This window comes from Salmo salar, chromosome 16, assembly GCF_965601325.2.
Source record: "Salmo salar chromosome 16, fSalSal1, whole genome shotgun sequence".
Taxonomy (NCBI): Eukaryota; Metazoa; Chordata; class Actinopteri; order Salmoniformes; family Salmonidae; genus Salmo; species Salmo salar.
In genome coordinates this window covers 68,542,501-68,554,922 of record NC_138306.1, presented here as the reverse complement: position 1 = coordinate 68,554,922, position 12,422 = coordinate 68,542,501, and the positions used below count along the sequence as shown (strand labels likewise).

At 42.8% G+C, this 12,422-nt stretch overlaps 2 protein-coding genes across 2 annotated transcripts in view; both read right to left on the bottom strand.

The window, feature by feature from the left end:
• LOC106574232 (lymphocyte antigen 75) overlaps positions 1–5,866 on the bottom strand; it is a 42,192-nt gene extending 36,326 nt beyond the window's left edge. Inside the window, exons 1-2 of the mRNA XM_045697621.2 lie at positions 5,587–5,866; positions 3,392–3,817 (exon numbers count right to left, since the gene is read on the bottom strand). Coding sequence (XP_045553577.1) covers positions 3,392–3,817; positions 5,587–5,680 — 520 coding nt within the window. The 5' untranslated portion in view covers positions 5,681–5,866. The remainder of the gene's footprint in view (positions 1–3,391; positions 3,818–5,586) is intronic.
• Positions 5,867–6,579: 713 nt separating this feature from the next.
• LOC106574236 (secretory phospholipase A2 receptor) overlaps positions 6,580–12,422 on the bottom strand; it is a 28,948-nt gene continuing 23,105 nt past the window's right edge. Inside the window, 6 exon segments of the mRNA XM_014149956.3 lie at positions 6,580–8,404; positions 8,557–8,592; positions 8,892–9,068; positions 9,418–9,540; positions 9,962–10,096; positions 10,224–10,401. Coding sequence (XP_014005431.2) covers positions 8,187–8,404; positions 8,557–8,592; positions 8,892–9,068; positions 9,418–9,540; positions 9,962–10,096; positions 10,224–10,401 — 867 coding nt within the window. The 3' untranslated portion in view covers positions 6,580–8,186.

Below are 12,422 nucleotides of genomic sequence, written 5' to 3'. Positions count from 1 at the left end.
AGCACAAGGCCACTGGCAAACAACTTGCATACAGTGCCATAGATATGATTTCAAATGGAACAGGGTCAAGGGTATTTATTTAATGTAATGCGCAGGGGGCATCAATTGGCTATGGCACAGTATGGCAGTCACCATACCCTAGTTCAACACCAACAATTTAAAATAGGCTACTAAAATCATTCTAATGCAGATTAAAATGCAAATGCAGTTTAGCAATATTAGTGGGCTAGATTTAGAACTATGTGGACAGTGTCACTTTCTGACCAGTAAAGGGGTTATTTGTTATTGTAGTTTGGTCAGGACGTGGAAGGGGGTGTTTGTTTTATGTGGTTCGGGGTTTGTTGGGTTATGTTATTATGTAAGAGGGGGTTGTTTGTTTAGAATGTTTCGAGGTTTGTTGGGCTATGTGTTATGTAGAGGGGTGTTTGTTTAGAGTGTTCCAGGGTTTTTGGGTTATGTTCTAGGTTAGTGTATTTCTATGTTAGATCTAGGTTGTTTAGTTCTATGTTTAGTTAATTGGGATTGGCCTTCAATTGGAGGCAGCTGTTCCTCGTTGCCTCTGATTGAAGGTCCTATGTATAGGGGTGTGTTTGTAATGGGAATGGTGGGTAGTTGTCTCCTTGTTTAGTGTCTGAGCACCTGACAGGACTGTTAGTGTCGTTCGTTGTGTTTGTATACATGTTTTGTTTGTTTTTCTTTCTTTTAACCAATTAAAGAAGATGAGTATACACGTTCCCGCTGCACCTTGGTCCAATCATTACGACACCCGTTACAGACAGCTCTGAGGCAGGCTGTTTATCGTAGTAGAGAACATGTTTTAGGACGCCTCTGCGCGGGAGGAAAGGCTGCAGTGAACAACGCAACTTTTCTCTCAAAACAGTGCAGAGGTGGAAAATGGCTGTTTCACTTGAAAGGAAATGAAACTAGAGTGTTTAATTCCCAGTGCTGAATTAGTGTGTAGCAGCTAACTGCTGTATGACATGTGTTTGTAGAATGTTAAGTCCCTTATCGACTGAGCCAAATGAAGCTACAGCAGCCAAGGTGATAAAAGCTGGAGTCAATAAAGCTGTTCTCCAAATTGCATTTTAGAGTTTTTTAAATTGTGTAGAAATACAGCAAATGAGCTTCAACTTGATAAAAAAAATCCCTTTGCCCCTGTCAAGTTACCATACCCTACGTTTAGTTAAAATGACAGGCCTTGCTGAGTCATATTAGCCGTGTTAACACGGTTACAGGGAAGACAGTGCTAATTCTGGTTGGAAAGATTCCCCTTCAATTACAAACGGAACTAATAAAACATCTGACTGCCAAGCAGAGTTCTGTACGGTGCACCTGACATTAGCATACAACAGACCATGCTAAATCTATTGTCTCCAAGTGATACAGGATGTTCTTCATAAAGATAAACGGAAGAGTCCAGGTACACTACCGTTCTAAAGTTTGGGGTCACTTAGAAATACTTGTTTTTGAAAGAAAAAAATCAATAAATTGTCCATTAAAATAACATCAAATTGATCAGAAATACAGTGTAGACATAGTTAATGTTGTAAATGACTATTGGAGCTGGAAACGGCTGATTTCGAATGGAATATTGTCACGACTTCCGCCGAAGTCGGCTCCTCTCCTTGTTCGGGCGGCGTTCAGCGATCGACGTCACCTGCGTTCTAGCCATCGCCGCTCCATTTTTCATATGTCCATTTGTCTTGTCTTGTTTCCATACACACCTGGTTTTCATTTCCCCAATCAATCTACTTGTATTTAACCCTCTGTTTCCCATCATGTATTTTGTGTGTAATTGTTTCGTGTTATTGTGGTGTTTTATTACGCGCCTTACTTTTGTTATGTTCCGTGTTTTGAGCGCATTTGATTTATGTAGTGCTCTAGTTTTTGGGAATGAAAATAAAAGTGCACCTGTTAAACATTACTCTGCTCTCCTGCACCTGACTTCACCTCTAGTACACCCCTTGACAAATATCTACAGTCTCATTATCAGCAGCCATCACTCCTGTGTTCCAATGGCACGTTGTGTTAGCTAATCCAAGTTTATCATTTTAAAGCCTAATGGATCATTAGAAAACATTTTTGCAATTATGTTAGCACAGCTGAAAACTGTTGTGCTAATTAAAGAAGCAAAAAAACTGGCCTTCTTTAGACTAGTTGAGTATCTGCAGCATCAGCAATTTGTGGGTTCGATTACAGACTCAAAATGGCCAAAAACAAAGAACTTTCTTCTGAAACTTGTCAGTCTATTCTTGTTCTGAGAAATTAAGGTTATTCCATGTGAGAATCTGCCAAGAAACTGAAGATCTCATACAATGTTGTGTACTTCTCTCTTCACAGAACAGCGCAAACTGGCTCTAACCAGAATAGAAAGAGGAGTGGGAGGCCCCAGTGCACAACTGAGCAAGAGGACAAGTACATTAGAGTGTCTAGTTTGAGAAACAGACGCCTCACAAGCCCTCAACTGGCAGCTTCATTAAATAGTACCCGCAAAACACCAGTCTCAACGTCAACAGTGAAGAGGCGACTCCGAGATGCTGGCCTTCTAGGCAGAGTTGCAAAGAAAAAGCCATATCTCAGATTGGCCAATAAAAAGAAAAGATTAAGATGGGAAAAAGAAGGGGGGTGCTATGGTGGTGGTAAAGTGGGAGATTTGTACAGGGTAAAAGGGATCTTGAAGAAGGAAGGCTATCACTCCATTTTGCAACGCCCTGCCATTCCGTGTGGACGACGCTTAATTGGAGACAATTTCCTCCTATAGCAGGACAGTGACCCAAAGCACAGCTCCAAACTAGGCAATAACTATTTAGGGAAGAAGCAGTCAGCTGGTATTCTGTCTATAATGGAGTGGCCAGCACAGTCACCGGATCTCAACCCTATTGAGCTGTTGTGGGAGCAGCTTGACCGTATGGTACGTAAGAAGTGCCCATCAAGGCAATCCAACTTGTGCGAGGTGCTTCAGGAAGCATGGGGTGAAATCTCTTCAGATTACCTCAACAAATTGACAACTGGAATGCCAAAGGTCTGCATGGCTGTAATTGCTGCAGAAGGAGGATTCTTTGACGAAAGCAAAGTTTGAAGGACACAATTATTATTTCAATTAAAAATCATTATTTATAACCTAGTCAATGTCTTGACTATATTTCCTATTCATTTTGCAACTCATTTCATGTATGTTTTCAAGGAAATTTTGAAGTGACCCCAAACTTTTGAACGGTAGTGTATATCTAAGTTCAGTGCATTCTTGTAAAATGTGGCTAGAGGTTTTATACATGTAAATAAGCATAGATAGGCCTAAATGAGATGGGCAAAACTATGTTTATTCTATTCTATTATGCTCTATTCTATTCCATTAGGAGAATAAGCCGCTCAGAGGACAGAACACACTCACTGCGCATCGGCCGCTGGCAGATATTATCGGTCGACTCATCCCTCCTCCAGGAGTCTGAGGAGCCGCTCTTGGCACTGACCAGCCCGTCGGTCACCGTGAGGCCCATCTGGTCTACCATATAGACGGCCCCGTCCAGGCAGCGCCACAACAGCATGGTGTTCTCCATGGGGCTACAGCTGAACAGAGACAGGGCCTTGGTGTTCTCCTCCAGACCCAAGCATCGGGACGTGCCCACGTGGAAGAGACGGTGGCCGGACCCCCACTTCCACTGTGACCCCCTGGAACCGTCACACTCCCCCAGGGTCACGTTGAACCCGGACCCTCCAGACTTAGCCCCTGCTATCCCGGAAATTCCAGTCCCAGACGTGGACATAGCTACCAGGCACTTCCCTGTGCTCACATGCTGTATGGTGAAGGTGTCGTTACCTGGAAATGATCATGAACATAAGTAAATATAGTGATATTATAGTCATAATAAAGTGTTAGTAAATATAGTGACATCACTACAACAATATAAGTTCATTCAACACAATATTTTAGTATGTTTACAATATTTTGTATCACTATTCATTAGAATGCTTGGTTGATATCTACAACCTCCCATCTAAATGTCAGCTTAGCTGCTGGTTATCTATTCCTAAATACAGCTTGCCGTGGAGGCAGGGAACCAAGACTACATTTCAAGGCAAATCAACAACAGTCAGATAAGCCAAAAAATATAATCTAGAAACGCCAGGGGTCTATTGGGCCTGTGCTTATCATGGTCTCCAACATTGATTGCTGATCATATTCTCAGTGAGCAGGCCAATTGCTTTTATCCTCCATCATGTGGCAGCCTTAAAGCCATTAAACATTCTACCAACAATACAGAGTGGTTTTATCATTTCCTGATCTGGACTAAAGAATTTAATTTAATTAGAGGCCAATTAAATACAACTGGGTATGATGTTTCACTCTGAAACACTTTAGATGAGCTGAAAATAGCCTTTATTTTCAACAATTAGATACAGTATAAAGTGTGCAAATGTGAACGTGTATGTCTAATAAGGAAGACCATATAAGGAACTATTAAACAGTAAACAACATAAAAGTAAATGGTTTAATTCTCCATAGTGTATTGACCTGATTTACTGGACAAACTAGGAAGAAAAACTAAACTGACAGTAGCTGTCATAAATGTAAAACCATAAACGATATCATGTGTACTGTATAATTGTCACGCCCTGATCTGTTTCCGCTGTCTCTGTGATTGTCTCCACCCACCTCCAGGTGTCACCTGTTTTTCCCGTTAGTCCCCGGTGTATTTACCCCTGTTTCCTGTCTCCCTGTGCCAGTTCGTCTTGTTTTGCCAAGTCAACAAGCGGGTTTGCTAGCTCCTATTTTTCCCAGTCTCTGTTTTTCCTAGTCCTCCTGGTTTTGACCCTTGCAAGTCCTGACCACTCTGCCTGTTCTGACCTCGAGCCTGCCTATCCCCTGGTACTGTTTGGACTCTGACCTGGTTTATGAACTCTCGCCTGTCCCTGACCTGCCTTTTGCCTACCTCTTTTGCTATAATAAATATCGGAGCTCAAACATCTGCCTCCTGTGTCTGCATTTGGGTCTCGCCTTGTGCCTTTTATAATAATAGGTTAGCAGTTGAACTCAGAAACATAACAGACTGCATCTCTGAGTTGAACATCTTCAGCCTATGATGAGTATGAGATTAGCTATTTATAGGCTGGTACAGCAACATTGTGTATGTCTAATAAGGTGGCCTATGCTCATTAAAGAGAGGCCAACCGGGAGAGAGCGAGAACAGTAACGTCTACTTGACCAACCTCGCAGCAATGACTTTGCAACATTGTACCAAAATACTCAATAGGGCTGCACATTTTAAACGCCAGAGGGGTTTCAAGAGGTCGTTATTTTAATTATGATGGATATACTTTATAAAATGACCATTACGCATTTTGAAAGCAAATGAGGAAATTGATTATACGGCAAACGTACGTTACTTCCTGCTTTTGAAATTGAACAAAGGGGCTTGAAGTCTCTTTATTAAACCTAACCCCCCCCCCCCATTTAAAACAATAATGGGCTACCACGGACTCTCTAAGTAGCAGTAGAGCCTATGGAAACGCGATAATCTTTCAACGAGTTTAGCCAGGAAGGGGGCGCGCATGCCTAGTGATGAAAATGGAAAGCACCCTACTTACCGGAATATGTAGTTGATGCGCAAGTTCCAAAACAAATAGTTTTATCCCAAAAGAATAAGAAAAAACATAGGTAAACTGTTGCTTGGAGTGTCATTTTCACTATGGTTATAATACCACGTCTTCTCTATTCGGATTCACACGTCTCCAGTAGCCTGCCTACAGTTTGCGCATACCCAATTCTGCGTTTCAAAGTAACACAAGCCTACTTTAAACTTGTTGACTGACAGCTGGTTGTGACTATTCTCAATGCCCCTTCCTAGGCTGTTACCGTTTTCTGCGTTTTTCGCCGTGGAAGATTGCGAGCTTGTGATTCGCCAACATTCAACTACGCATCACAAACCACTCCCAGTCCGCGAACTGAAAATGACACCTTTATTGATGTTATTTTGCAATATAATACACAATTCACAGTACATGTGTATTATGCTGAGTCAACGACAAAAGACACTGATAAATAAAGAAAAGTATGTTGACGCTGCGTCTCCAACTATCATAAGCCACTGTCAATTCTCTCAAAGACAAGCAAATAAGAACAGCAATGAAACATCATGCAGTGACTCATCTCAACCACGAAGCCTGCATTCTCAGCCAACAACAACCATCAGGCCAGTCCGTAGATGCCATTGCCAGACAAAGAATTTCTCCCAAATGGTACCATATTCCCTATATAGTGCACTACTTTTGACCAGAGCCCTATGTGTCCTCTTCAAAAGTAGTGCACTAAATAGGGAATAGGATGCCATTTGGAACCTAACAAGATACCCACGAGTCCATCCTACTCAGTCTCCCTCATCCACATCATGTCACCCCTGCCCTAGTCCCACACCACAGAGCATCTCAATGCAAAGAACTCATTTCAAAGCAAATATGGTAGAAATGAACGGGATAAAGACAATATTCGGATACACCCCCACAGTGCACTGCAGACCATCTCAATGCAGATGACTCATTTCAACGCAAAAGTAGTATAGCAAGACACAAATCAGATACAACTTGGATACAGCTTTACTTTATTTACACTGAAGGCACATTGCATGTGTTATGAACATTATCAATAAAAAATAAAAGACAGTAAACAGTTTCAAGCATCCGTGATATCCTGTTGCATGTATTTCTTTCCACACAACAGAAAAAACTACATCAACATACTTCATATCTAATAACTCTGTGTACCCAATATAGAAAAACTACAACAGGTAACACAGCAAAGACTGTACCTCATAACAAACAACCTACACATTAGTCTACTTAGAATACTGAATTAATTCTCAAAGAGCTACCATTTACATAACAGCACTTTGTTACATCATTTTTGTTTCACCAATAAAAGTTTCTTTACTCCTACATGTTGACAGCTGTGTGGACCAAATGAACAAAATGGAAGTGAATGACACATATTTTTCTCGTGATGATAAATAATAAAACATAAATAAATGCCTGCATTTTTCTCTTTACTTTTTCTTCCCTTCCTCTTATGAATATCATGTATGTACTTATAAGCTACTTAAAAAAGACTGTGAGGGTGTGAGTGTGTGTTCTGTGTGTAGGAAAATACGCAATAAGAATGCACATAAACCTACAAAAAACCTCAAAACTAAAACCGAATCTTTCCGTATTGCATTGATGGAGTTTTGCGCAATAAAGTGCTGACAAAGAAACACCGTACTTTAATGACACTGTTAGATTTCAAAAACATAACTTGGAATTGATTTGGGGTCTTATTTCTGTTCATAAATAAAATACATAGAAGATGACTTCAGAATGTATTGCAAAAGTATGACTTTGTCTTTGCTGTAAAGAACAACTGAATCCCGGCCATTGTTATCTTAAACAAGAAGAAAATCCTTTTGGGTCCTGTACACGGCATTACAGAAAACTAGTCCTCATTTTGTGAAAGACTTGTACTCACAAATACAGTGGGTACCAGTGTTAGTGGGAGCAGTTGGCATTGTACCATAATAACGAAACAGCAACTTTACAGTGCAAAGAATATCTATCGACTTTCAAACGCATACATTAGAATGTCAGCACCTTTCAAAGGTCTTGGGATAACAGCTCTAATCCTTTGTAGACAAAACTTACTTCACATGAAGATGCACTCCCACACTCAGCCACACGATTGGTCCCTAATTCATCAACTACTTGTATAAAGTACAGGAGGTTGGTGGCATCTGAATTGGGGAGAACAGGCTCGTGGTAATGGCTGGAGTTGAATTGTATCAAATAAATCAAACACATGGTTTCCAGATGTCTGATGCCATTCCATTTGCTCATTTCCTGCCATTATTACGAGCAGTTCTCCCCTCAGCAGCTTCCTGTGGATTCAAGTGGATAAAGCTAATTGGCCTCTGACATCATTTTCTAAGTTCCCTTGCTGTGGTCCATGTCAGACTCCACAGAGACATACCAATGTTCACAGTCATTCAGAGAGTTCGGCCCATTCCCATGCTTTACCCAACTTTAGAGAACACCACCATTTTGCTGTCTCCAATAAGTCCTACAGAGCATCTGAAAAAGGCACCTTATTCCCCATATAGTGCACTACTTTTGACCAAAGCGGTGCACTATATAGGGGAACGAGTGCCATTTCGGACACAGCCCTATTCTCCAGAGTGAGCTTCCAGATCTGCGATGAGAACATTTCCATCAGAGTCTGTGGCCTGGGAACTAGTATGTCTGTAGTACGCGTTTCCCATAGACGGCAGCCTGCGGAAGCGCGTCACGTTCCTCTTGTAGACGAACCAGAGCACCGCCACCAGCACGGCGAAGATCAGCATGGCCACCAGGACCGCGGCTGGGACGATACCGTGGTGCAACCCTGGAAGAGACACAGAGGGGTGAGTTTACTGGACATTGAAGACTCTGTTAGTCATGGTAGAGGCTGCTCCCAAGATACCTTGAGTTGCCAAATTATTAGAATGCTAATGAGAAAAACAGCATAACTGTTAATAGCCTCAATTAAATACCTACCATTTAGTGGCTCCACTTCTACCTCAGGGATCGTATCTGCAAAGAAGGCGATCTGTTTAACTTGGCTGATCTATAGAATACATACATGTACACTGTACAAACGCATAACACAAAGCTTTGTCATAATGGCAATTGGAGGCTAGTGAGAGGATGCATTTATACAGGCAGCCTAATTCTGATATTTATCTCAATTATTGGCAAAAAGATCTTATTTGATTGGTCAAAAGACCAATTATTGGCAAACGATCTAATTTGATTGGTCAAAAGACAAATTAGTGGCAAAAGATCAGATTCGGGCTGCCTGTGTAAATGCAGCCAAAATGTCTCTACTCCACCTGAGGTAATTTCGCAGACAAAGCCCAGTCTGTCAGTGCACTGAGAGAGGAGCCACATCCCATCAGACACCATGGTGGACACACAGGTGTCTGCTGTCAGCAGGCTGGGGTCTGGGGCCCTCAAGTTCCAGTTGGAGTAGTCAATAGGAGAACCACCAAACCATGCCATGGAGCCCGCTAAATTGGACCAGACAAGCATAAAATGTTTAATAAAGAAGTTGTGAATTGGTTCATTCGACCCCTCTCCTTCCACCCTACAACTCTGCCCCAGGTCATTGGTGTTTTTTCCCCCCCAGTGCTTCTATCAACTCACCAGCTTAAACATTAAGTCAATAAATAGTATCAAAATACTACTTGAAAAATGTGAAATTAATTATGTTACTAACCCTATTAAGCTTTGTCTTATCCCAGTTCTGTCTGAAGCACTTACATTGTCTGTCTTTTGCCAGCTGTTGGTTTATATTGTACGCCAAACCAGAAAGCTGCTTATTTTGAAGAGAGGAAACTTGGGGAAGCATGTGCTTACTGTCAGTGTTGAAGAACATCCCCAGCCAGACGGTTTGATGTGGGAAGCCATACGACCACAGCTGCTCCAGGACAAACCTGTTTTCCGTCTCTGTCTGTATGGTCAGGACCTCTGACGTGTTCGCTGGAAGAGGGGAAAAACCCACCAAACCTTCATTATTACATGTGTATTACTGAGCATGAAGAAGGCAATTCTCTGTGAATGTTTTGCACCCTCAGATCTATAGCTACAGTACAGTATTAGCTAATACTAATACATGGATCCCATAGGGGGAGCTCTCACCAAACATTACATTTTGCACAATTACAACAGGGAGTCATCACAAGGAAATTCCCATTGAGAGAGATCCATTAAATCCTTGATCCATCCAAGCATAAGACCTAATTGGCTCCATGGTGTACTGGAGACTTACCACAGTAGGATGAAGTTGCTGAACTAAGGGCAGTTTTGCAATTTCCCCTTATGAGTTAAGGTTAGAATTTGGGCAGGGGAAACTGATCCTAAATCTGTGCTTCAGGGCAACATCTGCCAAGAGTTCCTGTACCTTTGTGTTTGCAGTGCTCTCTGGCCTCCTCCAGGGTCAGTCTCTGGACCACGGGCTCAAAGCTGTAGCAGCTGGCGCCAAACCTCACCCACGTCGATGGACACACAACCTCGTAGGTGGTGAACGCATTACTCTCTATGGGAACATTTTTTTTTTTAGAAAAGCAGTATTGTGCATTTGAAACTCTTGAGGATTGACTAACAGCACAGGAAGCTTTAGTAGCCAGTGTTTTATAATGTGCTAGGACCCAGGCTATACTCACTAGGTGGTGGGACATGGCACAGGGCTCCCTGGAGCGGCATCTCACAGTCAGCCCTCCTCCAGCTCCCGGTGACGTCCATGTACACACAGTCCCCCAGGATGAAATCATCATCATCGGCCGTACCCCAGTGGGTGAAGACCGTGTCACTACCATCAGACCACTGGTAGTTGATCCCATCCTGTAGGGGCGTACAGTCACAGGCAGGGAGGAGGTGACACACACTCTTAAGGTGAGCCTACGTTGCTAAGGCGGGTTGCTAAGGGAGATGACGGGGTTGTAGGTCATGTCATGCAACGGAGCAGAAAGAGTAGAGGGAGGCAGGAACGGCTTGGGGGAAGTGTGTAGTTTATAGACCAATGTGTTTGGCATTGTGTAGAGCGCTGTAAATCAATTCTCTCCTTTCCTGTCCTCATTCCATATTTCACGAGCAAGACATTCCTTGAGTCTATGGGATCCTTGGATCCACATGTTGTGAGTGGCTCAGAATTCCTCCCAGCCGGGCTTGGTGGTTGAGAAAAACTACTCCCATACCGTGTGAGTGAAGTACAAAAATGCGCCCCAAATGGCACATTTTGTGCCAGGATGTAAAACGGCTGTTTTGTAGATTTGTGAAGATATCAAAATACTTAAACTTACATGCAAAATACCTGCTGTTAACTTTAAAATGATTGGAATGAATTATCCAAAGAGTGTAAAGAAGATTTTCAGCCCTATCGGTCCTGGACAAAAGTGGTGCACTATAAGGTGAATAGGGTGTCATTTGGGATGGAAAATAGTTATGCATGGGCTGTGGGCCAGGAGGAAAGCTCTGGGGAGGACATTGGACAACTGCAGTAATGGGATAAGTTAAAGTGTGATAAATATCTCTGTTTGTCACAGGATATTAGCTGTATGACATATATTGGTATATAAACACCAAACATACAGCGCATTCAGAAAGTATTCAGATCCCTTGACTTTGTTACTGCCTTATTCTAAAATGGATTAAATGGGTTTTTCCCCCTCATCAATCTACACACAATAAAACAATGGAAATATCACATTTATATAAGCATTCAGACCCTTTACTCAGTACTTTGTTGAAGCACCTTTGGCAGCGATTACAGCCTCGAGTTTTCTTGGGTATGAGGCTACAAGCTTGGCACACTTGTATTTGGGGAGTTTCTCCATTCTTCTCTGCAGATCTTCTCAAGCTCTGTCAAGTTGTCTGCACAGGTATTTTCAGGTCTTTCCAGAGATGTTCGATTGGGTCCGGGCTCTGGCTGGGCCATTCAAGGACATTCAGAGACTTGTCCCGAAGCCTGTCTTGGCTGTGTGCTTAGGGTCGTTGTCCTATTGGAAGGTGAACCTTCGCCCCACTATGAAGTCCTGAGCGCTCTGGAGCAGGTTTTCATTAAGGATCTCTGTACCTTGCTCCGTTTAGCTTTCCCTCGATCCTGACTAGTCTCCCAGTCCCTGCCGCTGAAAAACATCCCCACAGCATGATGCTGCTACCACCATGCTTCACCGTAGGGATGGTGTAAGGTTTTCTCCAGACGTGACGCTTGGCATTCAGGTTAAAGAGTTCAATCTTGGTTTCATCAGACCAGAGAATCTTGTTTCTCATGGTCTGAGAGTCCTTTAGGTGCCTTTTGGCAAACTCCAAGCGGGCTGGCATGCGCCTTTTACTAAGGAATGGCTTCCGTCTTGCCACTCTACCATTAAGGCCTGATTGGTGCAGTACTGAAGAGACGGTTGTCCTTCCAGAAGGTTCTCCCATCTCCACAAAGGAACTCTGGAGCTCTGTCAGAGTGACCATCGGGTTATTGGTCACCTCCCTGACCAAGGCCCTTCTCCCCCGATTGCTCAGGGCGGCCAGCTGTAGGAAGAGTCTTGGTGGTTCCAAACTTCTTCCATTTAAGAATGATGGAGGCCACTGTGTTCTTGGGGACCTTCAATGCTGCAGACATTTTTTGGTACCCTTCCTCAGATCTGTCCCTCGACACAATCCTCTCGGAGCTCTACGGACAATTCCTTTGACCTCATGGCTTGGTTTTTGCTCTGACATTCCCTGTCAACTGTGGGACCTTACATAGACAGGTGTTTGCCTTTCCAAATCATGTCCAATGAATTGAATTTACCACAGGTGGCCTCCAATCAAGTTGTAGAAACATCTCGAGGATAATCAATGGAAACAGGATGCACCTGAGCTCAATTTCG